Source organism: Leptodactylus fuscus, chromosome 10 (assembly GCF_031893055.1).
Source record: "Leptodactylus fuscus isolate aLepFus1 chromosome 10, aLepFus1.hap2, whole genome shotgun sequence".
NCBI lineage: Eukaryota > Metazoa > Chordata > Amphibia > Anura > Leptodactylidae > Leptodactylus > Leptodactylus fuscus.
The window spans coordinates 292,717-320,216 of NC_134274.1; the positions used below are offsets into that span (position 1 = coordinate 292,717).

A 27,500-nucleotide genomic window follows, 5' to 3' on the forward strand; every position below is an offset into this window, starting at 1 on the left:
ATCTGTATCTCTGTATCTGCCACATCTGTATCTCTGTATCTGCCACATCTGTATCTCTGTATCTGCCACATCTGTATCTCTGTATCTGCCACATCTGTATACCTGCACACTGGCAGCATACTTTCCCTAGCCCCGCAGTATGATGAGGGAGTGCCGCAGTCCCAGGGACGGCTCCGTTTTTTATCAGTGGAGGTATACAGCTTACTTGCACCGAGGTTGTTCAGTTTGATGTCAGAGACGGGGAAGCTTCGTTCTGGGGTCACTATACGATATATTTGTTCTGGGGTCTCCACGCACAATATTTCATGATTTCCTAACTGCACCAACTAGTCCCTGCCTGAGACTCTTTGTTTTAGGGGTCCTGCCAGTAACCTGCTGACTGTCTCCTTCCTGGTGTAAGTCACACTACAGTCACGTGGAGACCCACAGAAAGACTAGAATTGCAAGCTCTTGTGAGCGGGGTCCTCACTCCTCCTGTGTCCTCCTCTCTATCTCCCCATAGATTGTAAGCTCTTGTGAGCGGGGTCCTCACTCCTCTTGTGTCCTCCTCTCTATCTCCCCATAGATTGTAAGCTCTTGTGAGCGGGGTCCTCACTCCTCCTGTGTCCTCCTCTCTATCTCCCCATAGATTGTAAGCTCTTGTGAGCGGGGTCCTCACTCCTCTTGTGTCCTCCTCTCTATCTCCTCATAGAGTGTAAGCTCTTGTGAGCGGGGTCCTCACTCCTCTTGTGTCCTCTCTATCCCCTCATAGATTGTAAGCTCTTGTGAGCGGGGTCCTCACTCCTCCTGTGTCCTCCTCTCTATCTCCCCATAGATTGTAAGCTCTTGTGAGCGGGGTCCTCACTCCTCTTGTGTCCTCCTCTCTATCTCCCCATAGATTGTAAGCTCTTGTGAGCGGGGTCCTCACTCCTCTTGTGTCCTCTCTATCCCCTCATAGATTGTAAGCTCTTGTGAGCGGGGTCCTCACTCCTCTTGTGTCCTCCTCTCTATCTCCCCATAGATTGTAAGCTCTTGTGAGCGGGGTCCTCACTCCTCTTGTGTCCTCCTCTCTATCTCCCCATAGATTGTAAGCTCTTGTGAGCGGGGTCCTCACTCCTCCTGTGTCCTCTCTATCTCCCCATAGAGTGTAAGCTCTTGTGAGCGGGGTCCTCACTCCTCTTGTGTCCTCTCTATATCCCCATAGATTGTAAGCTCTTGTGAGCGGGGTCCTCACTCCTCCTGTGTCCTCTCTATCTCCCCATAGATTGTAAGCTCTTGTGAGCGGGGTCCTCACTCCTCTTGTGTCCTCTCTATATCCCCATAGATTGTAAGCTCTTGTGAGCGGGGTCCTCACTCCTCTTGTGTCCTCTCTATCTCCTCATAGATTGTAAGCTCTTGTGAGCGGGGTCCTCACTCCTCCTGTGTCCTCTCTATCTCCCCATAGATTGTAAGCTCTTGTGAGCGGGGTCCTCACTCCTCTTGTGTCCTCTCTATCTCTCCATAGATTGTAAGCTCTTGTGAGCGGGGTCCCCACTCCTCTTGTTTCCTCTCTATCTCCCCATAGATTGTAAGCTCTTGTGAGCGGGGTCCCCACTCCTCTTGTGTCCTCCTCTCTATCTCCTCATAGATTGTAAGCTCTTGTGAGCGGGGTCCTCACTCCTCTTGTGTCCTCCTGTCTATCTCCTCATAGATTGTAAGCTCTTGTGAGCGGGGTCCCCACTCCTCTTGTGTCCTCCTCTCTATCTCCTCATAGATTGTAAGCTCTTGTGAGCGGGGTCCTCACTCCTCTTGTGTCCTCTCTATCTCCCCATAGATTGTAAGCTCTTGTGAGCGGGGTCCTCTCTCCTCTTGTGTCCTCTCTATCTCCCCATAGATTGTAAGCTCTTGTGAGCGGGGTCCCCACTCCTCTTGTGTCCTCCTCTCTATCTCCTCATAGATTGTAAGCTCTTGTGAGCGGGGTCCTCACTCCTCTTGTGTCCTCTCTATCTCCCCATAGATTGTAAGCTCTTGTGAGCGGGGTCCTCACTCCTCTTGTGTCCTCCTGTCTATCTCCTCATAGATTGTAAGCTCTTGTGAGCGGGGTCCCCACTCCTCTTGTGTCCTCCTCTCTATCTCCTCATAGATTGTAAGCTCTTGTGAGCGGGGTCCTCACTCCTCTTGTGTCCTCTCTATCTCCCCATAGATTGTAAGCTCTTGTGAGCGGGGTCCTCTCTCCTCTTGTGTCCTCTCTATCTCCCCATAGATTGTAAGCTCTTGTGAGCGGGGTCCCCACTCCTCTTGTGTCCTCCTCTCTATCTCCTCATAGATTGTAAGCTCTTGTGAGCGGGGTCCTCACTCCTCTTGTGTCCTCCTGTCTATCTCCTCATAGATTGTAAGCTCTTGTGAGCGGGGTCCCCACTCCTCTTGTGTCCTCCTCTCTATCTCCTCATAGATTGTAAGCTCTTGTGAGCGGGGTCCTCACTCCTCTTGTGTCCTCTCTATCTCCCCATAGATTGTAAGCTCTTGTGAGCGGGGTCCTCTCTCCTCCTGTGTCCTCTCTATCTCCCCATAGATTGTAAGCTCTTGTGAGCGGGGGTCCTCACTCCTCTTGTGTCCTCTCTATCTCCTCATAGATTGTAAGCTCTTGTGAGCGGGGTCCTCACTCCTCTTGTGTCCTCCTCTCTATCTCCTCATAGATTGTAAGCTCTTGTGAGCGGGGTCCTCTCTCCTCTTGTGTCCTCCTCTCTATCTCCTCATAGATTGTAAGCTCTTGTGAGCGGGGTCCTCTCTCCTCTTGTGTCCTCCTCTCTATCTCCCCATAGATTGTAAGCTCTTGTGAGCGGGGTCCCCACTCCTCTTGTGTCCTCCTCTCTATCTCCCCATAGATTGTAAGCTCTTGTGAGCGGGGTCCTCTCTCCTCTTGTGTCCTCCTCTCTATCTCCCCATAGATTGTAAGCTCTTGTGAGCGGGGTCCTCACTCCTCTTGTGTCCTCCTCTCTATCCCCTCATAGATTGTAAGCTCTTGTGAGCGGGGTCCTCTCTCCTCTTGTGTCCTCTCTATCTCCTCATAGATTGTAAGCTCTTGTGAGCGGGGTCCTCACTCCTCGTGTCCTCTCTATCTCCCCATAGATTGTAAGCTCTTGTGAGCGGGGTCCTCTCTCCTCTTGTGTCCTCCTCTCTATCTCCCCATAGATTGTAAGCTCTTGTGAGCGGGGTCCTCACTCCTCCTGTGTCCTCTCTATCTCCTCATAGATTGTAAGCTCTTGTGAGCGGGGTCCTCACTCCTCCTGTGTCCTCTCTATCTCCCCATAGATTGTAAGCTCTTGTGAGCGGGGTCCTCACTCCTCTTGTGTCCTCCTCTCTATCTCTCCATAGATTGTAAGCTCTTGTGATCGGGGTCCTCACTCCTCTTGTTTCCTCTCTATCTCCCCATAGATTGTAAGCTCTTGTGAGCGGGGTCCCCACTCCTCTTGTGTCCTCTCTATCCCCTCATAGATTGTAAGCTCTTGTGAGCGGGGTCCTCTCTCCTCGTGTCCTCCTCTCTATCTCCCCATAGATTGTAAGCTCTTGTGAGCGGGGTCCCCACTCCTCTTGTTTCCTCTCTATCTCCCCATAGATTGTAAGCTCTTGTGAGCGGGGTCCCCACTCCTCTTGTGTCCTCTCTATCCCCTCATAGATTGTAAGCTCTTGTGAGCGGGGTCCTCACTCCTCTTGTGTCCTCCTCTCTATCTCCCCATAGATTGTAAGCTCTTGTGAGCGGGGTCCTCACTCCTCTTCTGTCCTCCTCTCTATCTCCTCATAGATTGTAAGCTCTTGTGAGCGGGGTCCTCACTCCTCTTGTGTCCTCCTCTCTATCTCCTCATAGATTGTAAGCTCTTGTGAGCGGGGTCCTCTCTCCTCTTGTGTCCTCTCTATCTCCCCATAGATTGTAAGCTCTTGTGAGCGGGGTCCTCACTCCTCCTGTGTCCTCTCTATCTCTCCATAGATTGTAAGCTCTTGTGAGCGGGGTCCTCACTCCTCTTGTGTCCTCCTCTCTATCTCCCCATAGATTGTAAGCTCTTGTGAGCGGGGTCCTCACTCCTCCTGTGTCCTCTCTATCTCTCCATAGATTGTAAGCTCTTGTGAGCGGGGTCCTCACTCCTCTTGTGTCCTCCTCTCTATCTCCCCATAGATTGTAAGCTCTTGTGAGCGGGGTCCTCACTCCTCCTGTGTCCTCCTCTCTATCTCCCCATAGATTGTAAGCTCTTGTGAGCGGGTCCTCACTCCTCCTGTGTCCTCTCTATCTCCCCATAGATTGTAAGCTCTTGTGAGCGGGGTCCTCTCTCCTCTTGTGTCCCTCCTCTCTATCTCCCCATAGATTGTAAGCTCTTGTGAGCGGGGTCCCCACTCCTCTTGTTTCCTCTCTATCTCCCCATAGATTGTAAGCTCTTGTGAGCGGGGTCCCCACTCCTCTTGTGTCCTCTCTATCCCCTCATAGATTGTAAGCTCTTGTGAGCGGGGTTCCTCACTTCCTCTTGTGTCCTCCTCTCTATCTCCCCATAGATTGTAAGCTCTTGTGAGCGGGGTCCTCACTCCTCTTCTGTCCTCCTCTCTATCTCCTCATAGAGTGTAAGCTCTTGTGAGCGGGGTCCTCTCTCCTCTTGTGTCCTCTCTATATCCCCATAGATTGTAAGCTCTTGTGAGCGGGGTCCTCACTCCTCTTGTGTCCTCCTCTCTATCTCCTCATAGATTGTAAGCTCTTGTGAGCGGGGTCCTCTCTCCTCTTGTGTCCTCTCTATATCCCCATAGATTGTAAGCTCTTGTGAGCGGGGTCCTCACTCCTCTTGTGTCCTCTCTATATCCTCATAGATTGTAAGCTCTTGTGAGCGGGGTCCTCACTCCTCTTGTGTCCTCCTCTCTATCTCCTCATAGATTGTAAGCTCTTGTGAGCGGGGTCCTCACTCCTCTTGTGTCCTCCTCTCTATCTCCCCATAGATTGTAAGCTCTTGTGAGCGGGGTCCTCTCTCCTCTTGTGTCCTCTCTATCTCCCCATAGATTGTAAGCTCTTGTGAGCGGGGTCCTCACTCCTCTTGTGTCCTCCTCTCTATCTCCCCATAGATTGTAAGCTCTTGTGAGCGGGGTCCTCACTCCTCCTGTGTCCTCCTCTCTATCTCCCCATAGATTGTAAGCTCTTGTGAGCGGGGTCCTCACTCCTCCTGTGTCCTCTCTATCTCCCCATAGATTGTAAGCTCTTGTGAGCGGGGTCCTCTCTCCTCTTGTGTCCTCCTCTCTATCTCCCCATAGATTGTAAGCTCTTGTGAGCGGGGTCCCCACTCCTCTTGTTTCCTCTCTATCTCCCCATAGATTGTAAGCTCTTGTGAGCGGGGTCCCCACTCCTCTTGTGTCCTCTCTATCCCCTCATAGATTGTAAGCTCTTGTGAGCGGGGTCCTCACTCCTCTTGTGTCCTCCTCTCTATCTCCCCATAGATTGTAAGCTCTTGTGAGCGGGGTCCTCACTCCTCTTCTGTCCTTCTCTCTATCTCCTCATAGAGTGTAAGCTCTTGTGAGCGGGGTCCTCTCTCCTCTTGTGTCCTCTCTATATCCCCATAGATTGTAAGCTCTTGTGAGCGGGGTCCTCACTCCTCTTCTGTCCTCCTCTCTATCTCCTCATAGAGTGTAAGCTCTTGTGAGCGGGGTCCTCTCTCCTCTTGTGTCCTCTCTATATCCCCATAGATTGTAAGCTCTTGTGAGCGGGGTCCTCACTCCTCCTGTGTCCTCTCTATCTCCCCATAGATTGTAAGCTCTTGTGAGCGGGGTCCTCTCTCCTCTTGTGTCCTCTCTATATCCCCATAGATTGTAAGCTCTTGTGAGCGGGGTCCTCACTCCTCTTGTGTCCTCCTCTCTATCTCCTCATAGATTGTAAGCTCTTGTGAGCGGGGTCCTCTCTCCTCTTGTGTCCTCTCTATATCCCCATAGATTGTAAGCTCTTGTGAGCGGGGTCCTCACTCCTCTTGTGTCCTCTCTATCTCCTCATAGATTGTAAGCTCTTGTGAGCGGGGTCCTCACTCCTCTTGTGTCCTCCTCTCTCTTCATAGATTGTAAGCTCTTGTGACCAGTGATCCCCGTCCTCTTGTTACTCTATACATTGTAGCATATCTTGGCACAATATAACTATAGATTTTTATATAAGTGTTCCACCATGAGGCAGCAGCTTTCCATATTGGGTGGGGGGTGTCACATATGACAGGACACCCTGTAGTCGCCCCCTGGCTGCTGCTCTGACCCTCTCTCATTCTTAGTGACTTCTGTTATAGTTTCTTCAGTCTCTGCCTTGTGTAAGGTTCAGGATAATGGACTAAGATAAGACTCCCTTGTAGGATCCCGAATCTGCGCTGTAACCTGGAGTGGGGTCTCCCTGTATGGGGGGGGGGGGGGGGTCACAGCCAAAGCCACAGACAGAGCGGCCATAATAAATGTTAATGAGCAGACAAGGATCCGTCCTCTGCAGGGAGATGTCACACTGAATTATTAATGGCCAGGAGGGAAAATGTGACCCGATCCCTCCGGCCGCAGACAGCACCTTGTAAGGGATCAGTCTTATTAATCACCCCTCTACCTGCCCCTCCCCCCCTCATCACCCCCTCTACCTGTCCCCTCCCCCCCTCATCACCCCCTCTACCTGTCCCCTCCCCCCCTCATCACCCCCTCTACCTGTCCCCTCCCCCCCTCATCACCCCTCTACCCCCCTCATCACCCCTCTACCTGCCCCCCCCCCTCATCACCCCCTCTACCTGCTCCCCCCCCTCATCACCCCTCATCACCCCCTCTACCTGCTCCCCCCCCTCATCACCCCCTCTACCTGCTCCCCCCCCTCATCACCCCCTCTACCTGTCCCTTCCCCCCCTCACCCCCTCTACCTGTCCCTTCCCCCCCTCACCCCCTCTACCTGTCCCCTCCCCCTCATCACCCCTCTACCTGTCCCCTCCCCCCCTCTACCTGTCCCCTCCCCCCCTCATCACCCCTCTACCTGTCCCTTCCCCCCCTCACCCCCTCTACCTGTCCCTTCCCCCCCTCACCCCCTCTACCTGTCCCCTCCCCCTCATCACCCCTCTACCTGTCCCCTCCCCCCCTCTACCTGTCCCCTCCCCCCCTCATCACCCCTCTACCTGTCCCCTCCCCCCCTCATCACCCCTCTACCTGTCCCCTCCCCCCCTCATCACCCCTCTACCTGTCCCCTCCCCCCCTCATCACCCCTCTACCTGTCCCCTCCCCCCCTCATCACCCCTCTACCTGCCCCTCCCCCCCTCATCACCTCTCTACCTGCCCCTCCCCCCCTCATCACCCCTCTACCTGCCCCTCCCCCCCTCATCACCCCTCTACCTGCCCCTCCCCCCCTCATCACCCCTCTACCTGCCCCTCCCCCCCTCATCACCCCCTCTACCTGCCCCTCCCCCCCCCTCACCCCCTCTACCTGCCCCTCCCCCCCCCTCACCCCCTCTACCTGCCCCCCCATCACCCCCTCTACCTGCCCCCCCATCACCCCCTCTACCTGCCCCTCACCCCCTCACCCCCTCTACCTGCCCCCATCACCCCCTCTACCTGCCCCTCCCCCCCTCATCCCCTCTACCTGCCCCCCCATCACCCCCCTCTACCTGCCCCTCCCCCCCTCATCCCCTCTACCTGCCCCCCCATCACCCCCTCTACCTGCCCCTCCCCCCCTCCCCCCCTCTACCTGCCCCTCCCCCCCTCAACCTGCCCCCCCATCACCCCCTCTACCTGCCCCCCCATCACCCCCTCTACCTGCCCCTCCCCCCCTCATCACCCCTCTACCTGTCCCCTCCCCCCCTCATCACCCCTCTACCTGTCCCCTCCCCCCCTCATCACCCCTCTACCTGTCCCCTCCCCCCCTCATCACCCCTCTACCTGCCCCTCCCCCCCTCATCACCCCTCTACCTGCCCCTCCCCCCCTCATCACCCCTCTACCTGCCCCTCCCCCCTCATCACCCCTCTACCTGCCCCTCCCCCCCTCATCACCCCTCTACCTGCCCCTCCCCCCCTCATCACCCCCTCTACCTGCCCCTCCCCCCCTCACCCCCTCTACCTGCCCCTCCCCCCCTCACCCCCTCTACCTGCCCCCCCATCACCCCCTCTACCTGCCCCTCCCCCCCCTCTACCTGCCCCCCCATCACCCCCCTCTACCTGCCCCTCCCCCCCTCATCCCCTCTACCTGCCCCCCCATCACCCCCTCTACCTGCCCCTCCCCCCCTCTACCTGCCCCCCATCACCCCCCTCTACCTGCCCCTCCCCCCCTCCCCCCCTCTACCTGCCCCTCCCCCCCCTCCCCCCCCTCTACCTGCCCCTCCCCCCCTCCCCCCCTCTACCTGCCCCTCCCCCCCTCCCCCCCTCTACCTGCCCCTCCCCCCCTCCCCCCCTCTACCTGCCCCTCCCCCCCTCACCCCCTCTACCTGCCCCTCCCCCCATCACCCCCTCTACCTGCCCCCCCATCACCCCCTCTACCTGCCCCCCCATCACCCCCTCTACCTGCCCCTCCCCCCCCATCACCCCCTCTACCTGCCCCTCCCCCCCCATCACCCCCTCTACCTGCCCCTCCCCCCCCATCACCCCCTCTACCTGCCCCTCCCCCCCTCACCCCCTCTACCTGCCCCTCCCCCCCTCACCCCCTCTACCTGCCCCTCCCCCCCCTCACCCCCTCTACCTGCCCCCCCCCATCACCCCCTCTACCTGCCCCCCCCCATCACCCCCCTCTACCTGCCCCCCCCATCACCCCCTCTACCTGCCCCCCCCATCACCCCCTCTACCTGCCCCCCCATCACCCCCTCTACCTGCCCCCCCCCATCACCCCCTCTACCTGTCCCCTCCCCCCCTCTACCTGTCCCCTCCCCCCCTCTACCTGTCCCTTCCCCCCCTCTACCTGTCCCCTCCCCCCCTCTACCTGTCCCTTCCCCCCCTCATCACCCTCTCTACCTCCCCCCCCCCATCACCCCCTCTACCTGCCCCCCCATCACCCCCTCTACCTGCCCCCCCATCACCCCCTCTACCTGCCCCCCCATCACCCCCTCTACCTGCCCCCCCTCATCACCCCCTCTACCTGCCCCCCCCCCTCATCACCCCCTCTACCTGCCCCCCCATCACCCCCTCTACCTGTTCTCTCCCCACTACTGACCTGGACGGCTACTCAGACTCCCGTCATGGCGGCTGCACCACAGGGCCCGCTCCCCTCTCTGCAGGATGTAATGGTCCTTGGCTTGGAAAAGCTCCATTACTGGGAAGCAGCGAGCCCGGAATATCCAGCGGGTGTGGCGGCGACCAAGGCTCTCACATATCTGCCGCACGGAAGAGGTGGTACAGACCAAATCCGCCCCCCGAGCCGGACGTGGTGCGGTCCGACCTCACCCACAATATAGTCAGTCGCCGCCCATTGGTCTGTTCCGCAGACCACGCCCAACAGCAAAAGGCAAATGAAACAGGTAATGGAGACCGTAACCCCGCCTCCTGCCGACATCACTATGGAAACTCAACAAGGGGAGGGGCCATAATTGTGACAACCACAACACACTATAGCAGCGCAAAACACACAGGACGGGAAGCGCAGCGTTACCGGAGAGCAGGGACAGTGACAACCACACACAGGACAGGCAGCGCAGCGTTACCGGAGAGCAGTGACAGTGACACACACAGGCAGCGCAGCGTTACCGGAGAGCAGGGACACACACAGGCAGCGCAGCGTTACCGGAGAACAGTGACCATTATAGTCTATGGGGGGCCATTATAGTCTATGGGGGGCCATTATAGTCTATGGGGGCCATTATAGTCTATGGGGGGCCATTATAGTCTATGGGGGCCATTATAGTCTATGGGGGGCCATTATAGTCTATGGGGAGTCATTATAGTCTATGGGGGACCATTATAGTCTATGGGGGGCCATTATAGTCTATGGGGCCATTATAGTCTATGGGGGGCCATTATAGTCTATGGGGGCCATTATAGTCTATGGGGGCCATTATAGTCTATGGGGGGCCATTATAGTCTATGGGGGCCATTATTCTCTATGGGGGGCCATTATAGTCTATGGGGGCCATTATACTCTATGGGGGCCATTATAGTCTATGGGGGCCATTATACTCTATGGGGGGCCATTATAGTCTATGGGGGGCCATTATAGTCTATGGGGGGCCATTATAGTCTATGGGGGGCCATTATAGTCTATGGGGGCCATTATAGTCTATGGGGGGCCATTATAGTCTATGGGGGCCATTATAGTCTATGGGGGGCCATTATAGTCTATGGGGAGTCATTATAGTCTATGGGGGACCATTATAGTCTATGGGGGGCCATTATAGTCTATGGGGGCCATTATAGTCTATGGGGGCCATTATACTCTATGGGGGGCCATTATAGTCTATGGGAGCCATTATAGTCTATGGGGGCCATTATTCTCTATGGGGGGCCATTATACTCTATGGGGGGCCATTATACTCTATGGGAGCCATTATAGTCTATGGGGGGCCATTATAGTCTATGGGGGCCATTATACTCTATGGGGGGCCATTATACTCTATGGGGGCCATTATAGTCTATGGGGGCCATTATACTCTATGGGGGGCCATTATAGTCTATGGGGGCCATTATAGTCTATGGGGGGCCATTATAGTCTATGGGGGCCATTATACTCTATGGGGGGCCATTATACTCTATGGGGGGGCCATTATAGTCTATGGGGGCCATTATAGTCTATGGGAGCCATTATAGTCTATGGGGGCCATTATACTCTATGGGGGGCCATTATACTCTATGGGGGGGCCATTATACTCTATGGGGGGGCCATTATAGTCTATGGGGGCCATTATAGTCTATGGGGGGCCATTATACTCTATGGGGGGGCCATTATAGTCTATGGGGGCCATTATAGTCTATGGGGGCCATTATAGTCTATGGGGGCCGTTATAGTCTATGGGGGGCCATTATAGTCTATGGGGGCCATTATAGTCTATGGGGGCCATTATAGTCTATGGGGGCCATTATACTCTATGGGGGCCATTATAGTCTATGGGGGGCCATTATAGTCTATGGGGGGCCATTATACTCTATGGGGGGGCCATTATAGTCTATGGGGGCCATTATACTCTATGGGGTCATTATAGTCTATGGGGGTCATTATAGTCTATGGGAGCCATTATAGTCTATGGGGGCCATTATACTCTATGGGGTCATTATAGTCTATGGGGGCCATTATACTCTATGGGGGCCATTATACTCTATGGGGGGCCATTATAGTCTATGGGGGCCATTATACTCTATGGGGGCCATTATACTCTATGGGGGCCATTATAGTCTATGGGGGTCATTATAGTCTATGGGAGCCATTATAGTCTATGGGGGGCCATTATAGTCTATGGGGGGCCATTATAGTCTATGGGGGGCCATTACAGTCTATGGGGGGCCATTACAGTCTATGGGGGGCCATTATAGTCTATGGGGGGTCATTACAGTCTATGGGGGGCCATTATAGTCTATGGGGTCCATTATACTCTATGGGGGGCCATTATAGTCTATGGGGGGCCATTATAGTCTATGGGGGGCCGTTATAGTCTATGGGGGGTCATTACAGTCTATGGGGGGCCATTATAGTCTATGGGGGCCATTATACTCTATGGGGGGCCATTATAGTCTATGGGGGGCATTATAGTCTATAGGGGGCCATTATACTCTATGGGGGGCCATTATACTCTATGGGGGGCCATTATAGTCTATGGGGGGCCATTATAGTCTATGGGGGCCATTATAGTCTATAGGGGGCCATTATAGTCTATGGGGGGTCATTACAGTCTATGGGGGGCCATTATACTCTGTGGGGGCCATTATAGTCTATGGGGGCCATTATAGTCTATAGGGGGCCATTATACTCTATGGGGGGCCATTATACTCTATGGGGGGCCATTATAGTCTATGGGGGGCCATTATAGTCTATGGGGGCCATTATAGTCTATAGGGGGCCATTATACTCTATGGGGGGCCATTATACTCTATGGGGGGCCATTATAGTCTATGGGGGCCATTATAGTCTATAGGGGGCCATTATACTCTATGGGGGGCCATTATACTCTATGGGGGGCCATTATAGTCTATGGGGGGCCATTATAGTCTATGGGGGCCATTATAGTCTATAGGGGGCCATTATACTCTATGGGGGGCCATTATACTCTATGGGGGGCCATTATAGTCTATGGGGGCCATTATAGTCTATAGGGGGCCATTATACTCTATGGGGGGCCATTATACTCTATGGGGGGCCATTATAGTCTATGGGGGGCCATTATAGTCTATGGGGGCCATTATAGTCTATAGGGGGCCATTATACTCTATGGGGGGCCATTATACTCTATGGGGGGCCATTATAGTCTATGGGGGCCATTATAGTCTATAGGGGGCCATTATACTCTATGGGGGGCCATTATAGTCTATGGGGGGCCATTATAGTCTATAGGGGGCCATTATACTCTATGGGGGGCCATTATAGTCTATGGGGGGCCATTACAGTCTATGGGGGCCATTATACTCTATGTGGGGCCATTATAGTCTATGGGGGCCATTATAGTCTATGGGGGCCATTATTCTCTATGGGGGCCATTATACTCTATGGGGGGGCCATTATAGTCTATGGGGGCCATTATAGTCTATGGGGGCCATTATAGTCTATAGGGGGCCATTATACTCTATGGGGGGCCATTATACTCTATGGGGGCCGTTATAGTCTATGGGGGGCCGTTATAGTCTATGGGGGGCTGTTATAGTCTATGGGGGGTCGTTACAGTCTATGGGGGGCCATTATACTCTATGGGGGCCCGTTATAGTCTATGGGGGCCATTATAGTCTATGGGGGCCATTATAGTCTATAGGGGGCCATTATACTCTATGGGGGGCCATTACAGTCTATGGGGGGCCATTACAGTCTATGGGGGGCCATTATAGTCTATGGGGGGTCATTACAGTCTATGGGGGGCCATTATAGTCTATGGGGGCCATTATACTCTATGGGGGGCCATTATAGTCTATGGGGGGCCATTATAGTCTATGGGGGGCCGTTATAGTCTATGGGGGGCCGTTATAGTCTATGGGGGGCCGTTATACTCTTTGGGGGCCATTATACTCTATGGGGGGCTATTATACTCTATGGGGGCCATTATACTCTATGGGGGGCCATTATACTCTATGGGGGGCCATTATAGTCTATGGGGGCCATTATACTCTATGGGGGGCCATTATAGTCTATGGGGGCCATTATACTCTATGGGGGCCATTATAGTCTATGGGGGCCGTTATAGTCTATGGGGGGCCGTTATAGTCTATGGGGGGCCATTATAGTCTATGGGGGCCGTTATACTCTATGGGGGCCGTTATAGTCTATGGGGGCCGTTATAGTCTATGGGGGGCCGTTATAGTCTATGGGGGGCCGTTATAGTCTATGGGGGGCCGTTATAGTCTATGGGGGGCCGTTATAGTCTATGGGGGCCATTATAGTCTATGGGGGGCCATTACAGTCTATGGGGGGCCATTATAGTCTATGGGGAGTCATTATAGTCTATGGGGGGTCATTATAGTCTATGGGGGGCCATTATAGTCTATGGGGGCCATTATAGTCTATGGGGGCCATTATAGTCTATAGGGGGCCATTATAGTCTATGGGGGTCATTATAGTCTATAGGGGGCCATTATAGTCTATGGGGGCCATTATAGTCTATGGGGGCCATTATAGTCTATGGGGAGTCATTATAGTCTATGGGGGGCCATTATAGTCTATGGGGGCCATTATAGTCTATGGGGGCCATTATAGTCTATAGGGGGCCATTATAGTCTATGGGGGTCATTATAGTCTATAGGGGGCCATTATAGTCTATGGGGGCCATTATAGTCTATTGGGGCCATTATAGTCTATGGGGGGCCGTTATAGTCTATGGGGGCCATTATAGTCTATGGGGGCCATTATAGTCTATGGGGGCCATTATACTCTATGGGGTCATTATAGTCTATGGGACCATTATAGTCTATGGGGGCCATTATAGTCTATGGGGGGTCATTATAGTCTATGGGGGCCATTATAGTCTATGGGGGGACCATTATAGTCTATGGGGGCCATTATAGTCTATGGGGGGTCATTATAGTCTATGGGGGTCATTATAGTCTATGGGGGCCATTATAGTCTATGGGGGGACCATTATAGTCTATGGGGGGACCATTATAGTCTATGGGGGCCGTTATAGTCTATGGGGGCCGTTATAGTCTATGGGGGGCCGTTATAGTCTATGGGGGGCCGTTATAGTCTATGGGGGCCATTATAGTCTATGGGGGGCCATTATAGTCTATGGGGAGTCATTATAGTCTATGGGGGGTCATTATAGTCTATGGGGGGCCATTACAGTCTATGGGGGCCATTATAGTCTATGGGGGCCATTATAGTCTATAGGGGGCCATTATAGTCTATGGGGGTCATTATAGTCTATGGGGCCATTATAGTCTATGGGGGTCATTATAGTCTATGGGGCCATTATAGTCTATGGGGGTCATTATAGTCTATGGGGCCATTATAGTCTATGGGGGTCATTATAGTCTATGGGGTCCGTGTGCTTTCACTGACACAATGCTTACAATTACGTTTGATATTCCATTTGGGTGGGTCCTCATACGAACTCCCCCAGACGGAATATCAACGAAGATGTGAACGAGGCCTTGTTGTTTGGGAGACCAAAAATGATCCCGTGATGGGGCAGCTGTGAGATGTTTTTTCATACCTACACTATGGTAGTGGCAGCAACAGTGTGCGATAGTGTAACGTGATGGTGGACCACAGGACCTTACTGAGTTATGGTAAGCACTAGGCAGCTATGACACGTGTGGCGGGGCATAATATGGTGGGTCAGGCTGTAGGACACATCTGACTGTATGGAGGTAGGCACAGCATAATATCATAGCTGAACAAGATGGCGGCATCACTGGAGAGTCTTCAGGCATCACAGGGGGCGCCCCATGTCCTGTTTGAGCACGGGGGAATGCCCCCTGTCCTGTCTGGAGGCTCATTTGCATACCGAGAAAAAACTGAATATCAACGAAACGGCGGCACGGAGCAGCATTATAAAGGTAGGGGACGAATAGTTTTTCTTCAGGTTCTTCCGAGGTGGTATTACTAATCATAGAGTCCCTTTAATTCCTTCTCATTACCGTCTCATCGAATTGTATCCAGGGGACTATTAACCCCATGTGTGCTGCCAACCGACTACAGGAAATGAAAATTTCAGGAAGCACATTTTATCAGGGTCGTGAGATAATTTTTTGTACTTTGACTAGGGTTGAGCCGATCTTGAGATTTCAGGATCGTTTTTAAAATCTGATTTCCGATCATTTTCCATCTGATCCTGATCCAATTCTGATCCTAATGCAAGTCAATGGGATTTTTCTTTAATGATCGAAGATCAGATTTTAAAAACGATCCTATTCACTATACAGCATGTAGTCCAAAAATTGAATGCTTTCATTTTTGGACTCCACGCTGTGTAGTGATTTTAAAAAAATCCCCCGGCTACTTAGTCCGCCTGGTGTCCACTTACCCGCACAGATCCACTGCCGCTCCCCATTCTTCTCGCTCCTCTTCTCTCGCATTCACATGCCTTCAGAATGCCGTGTGGCTTAGTAGAGTGTGCGCGGGTACAGGGTGGGGAGATGTGAGTGCATCACTCTTGTCTCCCCTCCCAATACCCGCCCATACTCTCCTAAGCCACAAGCCCTGCCTTCTCCCAGCATCTCTAACACTAGCCTAGGGAGGCGGGGGCGCGCACGGCGCTCTGAAGGAATGTGAATGAGAGAGAAGAGGAGCGAGAAGAACAGGGAGTGGTAGCAGATCTGTGCAGGTAAGTTGAGCGATCGGAATTCTATTCCCCATCTTTTTTAGGCAGGATCGGAACCCAATCGCGATCGTGAAATTTACTCGATCGCCAATCAGGATGTGATCTTTTCCGATCTCTCAACCCTAACATTGAAGCAAAAGGACGGTAAGTGTGAACTAGAGGAATTCTGTCCTTACTGTTGGTTTTATTTTTCTTGGCTCTTAGGTTGTCTCTGGAAGGATATCCTTTGGTCTAAGAATGCTTTTCTTGAATGTGAGTCTCATACATAGGACCTATGGAAATTTTTTTGAACCCTGCCAAGCTGAGCTATGGGAAGTGCGTGTCAGGATCCTTAATTGAGCTGCTATACCTTTAAGGTTACCATGTCAACCTGGGAAGCTTCGGCAATCTCAGAGGTTCCCAGGGCTCGTCCAATTAGCAGCTGAGGAGGCGAATATAAGGCCCCATATGTGTATATAAGACCCCATATGTGTATATAAGACCCCATATGTGTATATAAGACCCCATATGTGTATATAAGGCCCCATATGTGTATATAAGACCCCATATGCGTATATAAGACCCCATATGCGTATATAAGACCCCATATGCGTATATAAGACCCCATATGCGTATATAAGACCCCATATGCGTATATAAGACCCCATATGCGTATATAAGACCCCATATGCGTATATAAGACCCCATATGCGTATATAAGACCCCATATGCGTATATAAGACCCCATATGCGTATATAAGACCCCATATGCGTATATAAGACCCCATATGCGTATATAAGACCCCATATGCGTATATAAGACCCCATATGTGTATAAGACCCCATATGTGTATATAAGGCCCCATATGTGTATAAGACCCCATATGTGTATATAAGGCCCCATATGTGTATAAGACCCCATATGTGTATATAAGACCCCATATGTGTATATAAGACCCCATATGTGTATATAAGACCCCATATGCGTATATAAGACCCCATATGCGTATATAAGACCCCATATGTGTATAAGACCCCATATGTGTATATAAGGCCCCATATGTGTATAAGACCCCATATGTGTATATAAGACCCCATATGTGTATATAAGACCCCATATGTGTATAAGACCCCATATGTGTATATAAGGCCCCATATGTGTATAAGACCCCATATGTGTATAAGACCCCATATGTGTATATAAGACCCCATATGTGTATATAAGACCCCATATGTGTATATAAGACCCCATATGTGTATATAAGGCCCCATATGTGTATATAAGGCCCCATATGTGTATAAGGCCCCATATGCGTATATAAGACCCCATATGTGTATAAGGCCCCATATGCGTATATAAGACCCCATATGCGTATATAAGACCCCATATGCGTATATAAGACCCCATATGCGTATATAAGACCCCATATGCGTATATAAGGCCCCATATGCGTATATAAGACCCCATATGCGTATATAAGACCCCATATGCGTATATAAGACCCCATATGCGTATATAAGACCCCATATGCGTATATAAGACCCCATATGCGTATATAAGACCCCATATGCGTATATAAGGCCCCATATGCGTATATAAGGCCCCATATGCGTATATAAGACCCCATATGCGTATATAAGACCCCATATGCGTATATAAGGCCCCATATGCGTATATAAGACCCCATATGCGTATATAAGACCCCATATGCGTATATAAGACCCCATATGCGTATATAAGACCCCATATGTGAATATAAGACCCCATATGTGAATATAAGACCCCATATGTGTATATAAGACCCCATATGTGTATATAAGGCCCCATATATGTATATAAAACCCCATATGTGTATATAAGACCCCATATGTGTATCTAAGACCCCATATATGTATATAAGACCCCATATATGTATATAAGACCCCATGTATGTATAAGACCCCATGTATGTATAAGACCCCATATGTATATAAGACCCCTCCCTGCCTGTTATGTTAGTTCTCTAGTTTGGCTCAGACCCTGATTGTGTGTATTGGATTGCTTCTCTGACCCTCGGCTTGATTGGGGGTTCCGGTTTGGTTTCAGTGAGTGGAGCGTTTAGTCCTTCTGGTCTTGCTGCTGAAGGCGTTTAGGCGTCTGTCTGTTACGTTCGTGTCTATGACCAGACCCAGAATCTGGACTGCAGACTGCACCGCTAAGGGAACAGGGGAGGGAGACTATCCCTGGCACTACGGCGGCTAGCTAGGCCCTGCCTGCGGGTGGTGGTGGCTGTACACAAGCTAGCCATGGCCCCGACAACTCCTGGCTCTCTAACACGAAGGCCTAGCCAACAGATAGGGCGAGAGCTACAAGAGAGTGAGGGACTGGGGATACTAAGGGGGTGACCCCTACAGAAACCAAGGGGCAGCTGCAGACAACACAGGACGGGATGTGCTGGACAACAGACACACAACACAACACAATACACAACAAGAGAATGAGGAGGGGGACAGGGGAGAGGAAAGGGTTACACAGGACTGGGGCAAAACACTGGAACCCAAACCTCACAAATACCCAGATAGTGCCGGGCAACCAGGACTGAGGACAGGGGAGAGGAGGAGTGTGAGGGGGAAACCAGACCACACACACGAGGCCACACTCACACACAAGGCGGCGCTCACACACGAGGCCACGCTCACACACAAGGCGGCGCTCACACACAAGGCGGCGCTCACACACAAGGCGGCGCTCACACACAAGGCCACGCTCACACACACGAGGCGACGCTCACACACGAGGAGACGCTCACACACAAGGCCACGCTCACACACAAGGCCACGCTCACACACAAGGTGACGCTCACGCACAAGGCCACTGTCACGGGATGGTTAGAGTCTATACTATAGGCAATGTGTAATATATATTTCATGTGGAATGTATTCTCTAACCTGTTGTAAACATCAGTGTGTAGTTGGCTGATTCGGGTCTAGTGTGTTAGCACATTGTATGCAAATCCCTCTAACTAGTGAGGACCAGTGAGGACAATGGGTGGAGATAATCTGATCAGTGTCTCCAAGAAGATGTTGGACTGTGCATTGTCCATAGTAGACAGGGAGTCTGCTCTCCTTGGTATAGGTGAGGGGGGAAGGATCTGTGACTCAGCCCTTCCCCCCCACAGATATAGGTTTAACAGTTTAGTATATAGATATAGCTAGCAGTTAGTATGTGTTAGCCGGCCTGTGCACAGCTCTGCAGAGAGCCAGGACTTAGTTACAGGACCAAGGAACCAAAGTTATCATTGGATTGTGACTTCTGTGGACTTATTGTTATTACGGTTGATGTGACCGCCACCGGCTACTAACTTTGTGGATTACAATAAATTGCTGTTGTCTCCCGACCTCTTGCGTCCGTGTTGATTCAAAAGACCATCCGGAGGAAGACGTATACTTTTGCTCCGTTACAACTGGTTGGCAGCGGTGGGATCAACAGCGGACAGCGAGATGGACTACAGCAGCCCAGCGATTAATGGAGCCACAACCTCAGAATACAGGAACTGGACTATGGCAAGTCTACAAGTAAGGGCCCGGGAAATAAACCTGAGTTACCAGGGAAGAACGAAAGAGCAACTGATCGAGGCACTGGAGGAGATGACCCTGCAAAGCGACCATGAGGAGGGCTGCCCCCAGGAGACAGTAGAGATACGGGAGTGGCAGGTACAGACCCAAAAGAGCAGATGGGTTGTTTTGTATGAGGAGGAATTGGCAGTGCTGGGGCTAGGAGCAACTGCAGAGCAAAGGAGTAGAGCGTTACAGAGGGCTCAGGAAACGGAGAAGGAGGAACAGAGAATGGCGCATGAAAAGGAAAGAATGGCGCATGAAATGCGAATGGCTGAGATAACTGCGCGGAATTATAATCAAACGTCGACCCCCAGCCCAACAGTGAGAGAACCACCATATGTCTCCCATAAACACTTCAAGACCTTTGATGAAGCGGCTGGGGATGTTGATGGATATTTTCAGGACTTCGAACACCAGTGCCACCTGATGGAAGTCCCAGAGAAGGATTGGGTCCGGTATCTGGTGGGGCACCTACGAGATGGGGCTGCGGAAGCTCTCAGAGCCATGGACCCTAGTGATCAGCGGGACTATGAGGCCATTAAAAGAGCGGTGCAGAAGTATTATGCAGTCACTCCAGAGTCCTACCGAGTTCAGTTCCGCTCTTTGTCTTACAATGGGGGAAGCTCCTTCCACATGTTCGCCCACAAGTTGAAGCAAGCATGCAAGCGCTGGCTAGAAGGAGAGGAGGCTGTCACAGTCGATAAGATCCTCCAAGTCATACTTAAGGAACAGTTCTTTTCCCAGTGCCCCGCTGAGATCCGTGAGTGGGTGCTGGAACGGAACCCAGCCACAGTTGAGCAAGCTGCTTCTCTTGCAGATGAGGGCCTGACCATCAAGCCGCAGTGGAAGAGGTTGTTTGCAGAGGAGCGGAAAACTACCACAGTCCGCCAGACACCCTTCATCCAGCCACCCACCTTTCGTGCCCGGCCTCAGGATTACAATTTCCCCTCTACCCTTGCCCCAGCCCATCGGCCTCCAGCTATGAACAACCCTGTCCCTAGACAACGACCTACTGGAAGAATGCTAGAGCGCAGATGTTTTGGTTGCGGGCGGCCTGGACATTTGCAAGCTAGTTGCCCTGTTAACATGGGGGCACGGGCCACCGTGGCATCTCGGCCTATTCACTACCTGGGAACCACCCCTAGGACAGAAAGTTTGGCCCCATTTCCAGGTGACTCCATGAATGACCCATCTGTTCCACCTCCAGGGGTCTATGGGATTCAGCCTTCTGCCACACATCCCGCAAACCCTCAGCGGAAGCACTTGCAGGAGGTCCTACTGGATGGCCGAACAGTTGTTGGATTCCGGGACTCGGGAGCTTTCCTAACGGTAGCGGACCCCCGAGTGGTTCGACCCGAGGCCCTAGAGGAGGGCCCTGGCATTTCTATCGAGTTGGCAGGAGGTACTCGGAGACGTATTCCTAAAGCTACCGTGGAACTCGACTATGGTTATGGACCAAAACGATGCACAATTGGTGTGATGAGCGGGCTGCCGGCCGATGTTCTGTTAGGCAACGATGTTGGAAATCTACAGTGCCACTTTGTGGGAGCAGTGACCCGAAGCCAAGCTCAGGGAGAAGCCAACATGGATCCACCGGATTTTCTGACAGATGCCAGCCCTTCAACCCTACAACTTTACCATTCAGCACCGCCGAGGGAACCAACACCAGAACACAGATGGGTTATCCCGGCAGGAGGACATATGAGCTATAGAGACTGATGTGCATTCCCCAATTTACCTGTGTAGGCCAATTGTGTCATGCACATGTTTTGAGAGGGGGAGGGGTTGTCACGGGATGGTTAGAGTCTATACTATAGGCAATGTGTAATATATATTTCATGTGGAATGTATTCTCTAACCTGTTGTAAACATCAGTGTGTAGTTGGCTGATTCGGGTCTAGTGTGTTAGCACATTGTATGCAAATCCCTCTAACTAGTGAGGACCAGTGAGGACAATGGGTGGAGATAATCTGATCAGTGTCTCCAAGAAGATGTTGGACTGTGCATTGTCCATAGTAGACAGGGAGTCTGCTCTCCTTGGTATAGGTGAGGGGGGAAGGATCTGTGACTCAGCCCTTCCCCCCCACAGATATAGGTTTAACAGTTTAGTATATAGATATAGCTAGCAGTTAGTATGTGTTAGCCGGCCTGTGCACAGCTCTGCAGAGAGCCAGGACTTAGTTACAGGACCAAGGAACCAAAGTTATCATTGGATTGTGACTTCTGTGGACTTATTGTTATTACGGTTGATGTGACCGCCACCGGCTACTAACTTTGTGGATTACAATAAATTGCTGTTGTCTCCCGACCTCTTGCGTCCGTGTTGATTCAAAAGACCATCCGGAGGAAGACGTATACTTTTGCTCCGTGACAGCCACGCTCACGCACAAGGCCACGCTCACGCACAAGGCCACACACACACGGCGACGCTCACACACAAGGCCACGCTCACACACAAGGCCACACTCACACACAAGGCCACACTCACACACAAGGCCACACTCACACACAAGGCCGCACTCACACACAAGGCGGCGCTCACACACAAGGCCACGCTCACACACAAGGCCACGCTCACACACAAGGCCACGCTCACACACAAGGCGACGCTCACACACAAGGCGGCGCTCACACACAAGGCCGCGCTCACACACAAGGCCACGCTCACACACAAGGCCACGCTCACACACAAGGCCACGCTCACACACAAGGCCACGCTCACACACAAGGCCACGCTCACACCACTTCCTAGTCAGCTGTAATTCTACAAAACACTCCTCCTCCCTGAGCCACGAATTCTAGGTGGTAACAACGAAAACCAGCAACTAGTGCAGCCAGCCCTCCTCCTAATAAATGCCCCAGAACCGTCCCATAGGATAATGGTAACAACCAACACCTGAGGTTCGATCGAAAGAACCTCAAGTAAATTCTGAAGGCCGATACTCAATGCCCAAACAGATGGCTCAATGGCAAGGAAATCACCAGGAGACCCCAGACCACCGGATCAGAACCCCGGCCAAACCCCACCAGAAAAACACAACATTTTTATACAAGTCTTCAGGTGGTGACACTGTCTTTATCTCACACTGCTGGTTTATATAGCTTGTTTTACTGCTCGCTGTTATCAGCCAGTTTCTGCCCTGACATCTCCACCATGACCATGCTTTTTCTTTAGGAGGAGTATGACATCTGGTGTAATGGAGAAGGTATCTTTATCAGTGTAAAGATCTTTACAAAGGAATCCATTGGGGTTCTTGTTCACATTTCTGCCCAAGAAGCTGTTAGTCCACTTGGAATACAAACTCTGGATGTCCACACTCCCCTACCGGGCGGTACTAGGTGAGACTCCTGTACAGATGCCATTGGGTAACTGCAAACATGAAAATACTGGTGGCAGCTCCAGTTTGCTGAAGGGGAGGACGGAGACCGTAATAACCGCCATGTAACGCCTCACCGACAGAAGAGGATGGAGACCGTAATAACCGCCATGTAATGCCTCACCGACAGAAGAGGATGGAGACCGTAATAACCGCCATGTAATGTCTCACTGACAGAAGAGGATGGAGACCGTAATAACCGCCATGTAATGCCTCACCGACAGAAGAGGATGGAGACCGTAATAACCGCCATGTAATGCCTCACCGACAGAAGAGGATGGAGACCGTAATAACCGCCATGTAATGCCTCACCGACAGAAGAGGATGGAGACCGTAATAACCGCCATGTAATGTCTCACTGACAGAAGAGGATGGAGACCGTAATAACCGCCATGTAATGCCTCACCGACAGAAGAGGATGGAGACCGTAATAACCGCCATGTAATGCCTCACCGACAGAAGAGGATGGAGACCGTAATAACCGCCATGTAATGCCTCACCGACAGAAGAGGATGGAGACCGTAATAACCGCCATGTAATGCCTGACTTACAGAAGAGGATGGAGACCGTAATAACCGCCATGTAATGCCTGACTTACAGAAGAGGACGGAGACCGTAATAACCGCCATGTAATGCCTCACCGACAGAAGAGGATGGAGACCGTAATAACCGCCATGTAATGCCTGACTTACAGAAGAGGATGGAGACCGTAATAACCGCCATGTAACGCCTCACCTACAGAAGAGGATGGAGACCGTAATAACCGCTGTGTAACGCCTCACCTACAGAAGAGGATGGAGACCGTAATAACCGCCGTGTAACGCCTCACCTACAGAAGAGGATGGAGACCATAATAACCGCTGTGTAACGCCTCACTTACTGAAGAGGATGGAGACCGTAATAACCGCCATGTAATGCCTCACCTACAGAAGAGGACGGAGACCGTAATAACCGCTGGGTAACGCCTCACCTACAGAAGAGGACGGAGACCGTAATAACCGCCATGTAATGCCTGACTTACAGAAGAGGACGGAGACCGTAATAACCGCTGTGTAACGCCTCACTTACAGAAGAGGACGGAGACCGTAATAACCGCCGTGTAATGCCTGACTTACAGAAGAGGACGGAGACCGTAATAACCGCTGTGTAACGCCTCACCTACAGAAGAGGACGGAGACCGTAATAACCGCCGTGTAACGCCTCACCTACAGAAGAGGGTGGAGACCGTAATAACCGGCGTGTAACGCCTCACCTACAGAAGAGGATGGAGACCATAATAAGCGCTGTGTAACGCCTCACTTACAGAAGAGGACGGAGACCGTAATAACCGCCGTGTAACGCCTCACCTACAGAAGAGGGTGGAGACCGTAATAACCGGCGTGTAACGCCTCACCTACAGAAGAGGACGGAGACCGTAATAACCGCCATGTAACGCCTCACCTACAGAAGAGGATGGAGACCGTAATAACCGCCGTGTAACGCCTCACCTACAGAAGAGGACGGAGACCGTAATAACCGCTGTGTAATGCCTCACTTACAGAAGAGGATGGAGACCATAATAACCGCTGGGTAACGCCTCACTTACAGAAGAGGACGGAGACCGTAATAACCGCTGTGTAACGCCTCACCTACAGAAGAGGACGGAGACCGTAATAACCGCTGGGTAACGCCTCACCTACAGAAGAGGACGGAGACCGTAATAACCGCCATGTAATGCCTGACTTACAGAAGAGGACGGAGACCGTAATAACCGCTGTGTAATGCCTCACCTACAGAAGAGGGTGGAGACCGTAATAACCGCTATGTAATGCCTGACTTACAGAAGAGGACGGAGACCGTAATAACCGGCGTGTAATGCCTCACCTACAGAAGAGGATGGAGACCATAATAACCGCCGTGTAACGCCTCACCTACAGAAGAGGACGGAGACCGTAATAACCGCCATGTAACGCCTCACCTACAGAAGAGGATGGAGACCGTAATAACCGCTGGGTAATGCCTCACCTACAGAAGAGGACGGAGACCGTAATAACCGCCATGTAATGCCTCACTTACAGAAGAGGATGGAGACCATAATAACCGCTGGGTAACGCCTCACTTACAGAAGAGGATGGAGACCGTAATAACCGCCATGTAACGCCTCACTTACAGAAGAGGATGGAGACCATAATAACCGCTGGGTAACGCCTCACTTACAGAAGAGGACGGAGACCGTAATAACCGCCATGTAACGCCTCACTTACAGAAGAGGATGGAGACCATAATAACCGCTGGGTAACTCCTCACCTACAGAAGAGGATGGAGACCGTAATAACCGCTGTGTAATGCCTCACCTACAGAAGAGGATGGAGACCGTAATAACCGCCATGTAACGCCTCACCTACAGAAGAGGATGGAGACCGTAATAACCGCCATGTAACGCCTCACCTACAGAAGAGGATGGAGACCGTAATAACCGCCGTGTAACGCCTCACCTACAGAAGAGGACGGAGACCGTAATAACCGCCATGTAATGCCTGACTTACAGAAGAGGATGGAGACCGTAATAACCGCCGTGTAACGCCTCACCTACAGAAGAGGACGGAGACCGTAATAACCGCTGTGTAATGCCTCACCTACAGAAGAGGATGGAGACCGTAATAACCGCCATGTAACGCCTCACCTACAGAAGAGGGTGGAGACCGTAATAACCGCTGGGTAACGCCTCACCTACAGAAGAGGATGGAGACCGTAATAACCGCCATGTAACGCCTCACTTACAGAAGAGGATGGAGACCATAATAACCGCTGTGTAATGCCTCACCTACAGAAGAGGATGGAGACCGTAACAACCGCCATGTAACGCCTCACCTACAGAAGAGGACGGAGACCGTAATAACCGCCATGTAACGCCTCACCTACAGAAGAGGACGGAGACCGTAATAACCGCCATGTAACGCCTCACTTACAGAAGAGGATGGAGACCGTAATAACCGCTGGGTAACGCCTCACCTACAGAAGAGGATGGAGACCGTAATAACCGCCATGTAATGCCTGACTTACGGAAGAGGATGGAGACCGTAATAACCGCCATGTAACGCCTCACCTACAGAAGAGGATGGAGACCGTAATAACAGCTGTGTAATGCCTCACCTACAGAAGAGGATGGAGACCGTAACAACCGCCATGTAACGCCTCACCTACAGAAGAGGACGGAGACCGTAATAACCGCCATGTAACGCCTCACCTACAGAAGAGGATGGAGACCGTAACAACCGCCATGTAACGCCTCACCTACAGAAGAGGACGGAGACCGTAATAACCGCCATGTAACGCCTCACTTACAGAAGAGGATGGAGACCGTAACAACCGCCATGTAATGTCTCACTGACAGAAGAGGATGGAGACCGTAATAACCGCCATGTAATGCCTCACCGACAGAAGAAGATGGAGACCGTAATAACCGCCATGTAATGTCTCACTGACAGAAGAGGATGGAGACCGTAATAACCGCCATGTAATGCCTCACCGACAGAAGAGGATGGAGACCGTAATAACCGCCATGTAATGCCTCACCGACAGAAGAGGATGGAGACCGTAATAACCGCCATGTAATGCCTCACCGACAGAAGAGGATGGAGACCGTAATAACCGCCATGTAATGCCTGACTTACAGAAGAGGATGGAGACCGTAATAACCGCCATGTAATGCCTGACTTACAGAAGAGGACGGAGACCGTAATAACCGCCATGTAATGCCTCACCGACAGAAGAGGATGGAGACCGTAATAACCGCCATGTAATGCCTGACTTACAGAAGAGGATGGAGACCGTAATAACCGCCATGTAACGCCTCACCTACAGAAGAGGATGGAGACCGTAATAACCGCTGTGTAACGCCTCACCTACAGAAGAGGATGGAGACCGTAATAACCGCCGTGTAACGCCTCACCTACAGAAGAGGATGGAGACCATAATAACCGCTGTGTAACGCCTCACTTACTGAAGAGGATGGAGACCGTAATAACCGCCATGTAATGCCTCACCTACAGAAGAGGACGGAGACCGTAATAACCGCTGGGTAACGCCTCACTTACAGAAGAGGATGGAGACCGTAATAACCGCCATGTAATGCCTCACCTACAGAAGAGGACGGAGACCGTAATAACCGCTGGGTAACGCCTCACCTACAGAAGAGGACGGAGACCGTAATAACCGCCATGTAATGCCTGACTTACAGAAGAGGACGGAGACCGTAATAACCGCTGTGTAACGCCTCACTTACAGAAGAGGACGGAGACCGTAATAACCGCCGTGTAATGCCTGACTTACAGAAGAGGACGGAGACCGTAATAACCGCTGTGTAACGCCTCACCTACAGAAGAGGACGGAGACCGTAATAACCGCCGTGTAACGCCTCACCTACAGAAGAGGGTGGAGACCGTAATAACCGGCGTGTAACGCCTCACCTACAGAAGAGGATGGAGACCATAATAAGCGCTGTGTAACGCCTCACTTACAGAAGAGGACGGAGACCGTAATAACCGCCGTGTAACGCCTCACCTACAGAAGAGGGTGGAGACCGTAATAACCGGCGTGTAACGCCTCACTTACAGAAGAGGATGGAGACCATAATAACCGCCATGTAATGCCTCACCTACAGAAGAGGACGGAGACCGTAATAACCGCCATGTAACGCCTCACCTACAGAAGA

General features: G+C 51.9%; 1 protein-coding gene across 2 annotated transcripts in view; it reads right to left on the reverse strand.

Moving 5' to 3' along the window:
• Positions 1–9,355, reverse strand: part of INPP5F (inositol polyphosphate-5-phosphatase F) — a 31,253-nt gene extending 21,898 nt beyond the window's left edge. For both annotated transcript variants that reach the window (XM_075258022.1, XM_075258021.1), the window contains exon 1: positions 9,122–9,355. In XM_075258022.1, coding sequence (XP_075114123.1) covers positions 9,122–9,218 — 97 coding nt within the window. In that variant the 5' untranslated portion in view covers positions 9,219–9,355. The remainder of the gene's footprint in view (positions 1–9,121) is intronic.
• Between the last annotated feature and the right edge of the window lie 18,145 nt (positions 9,356–27,500).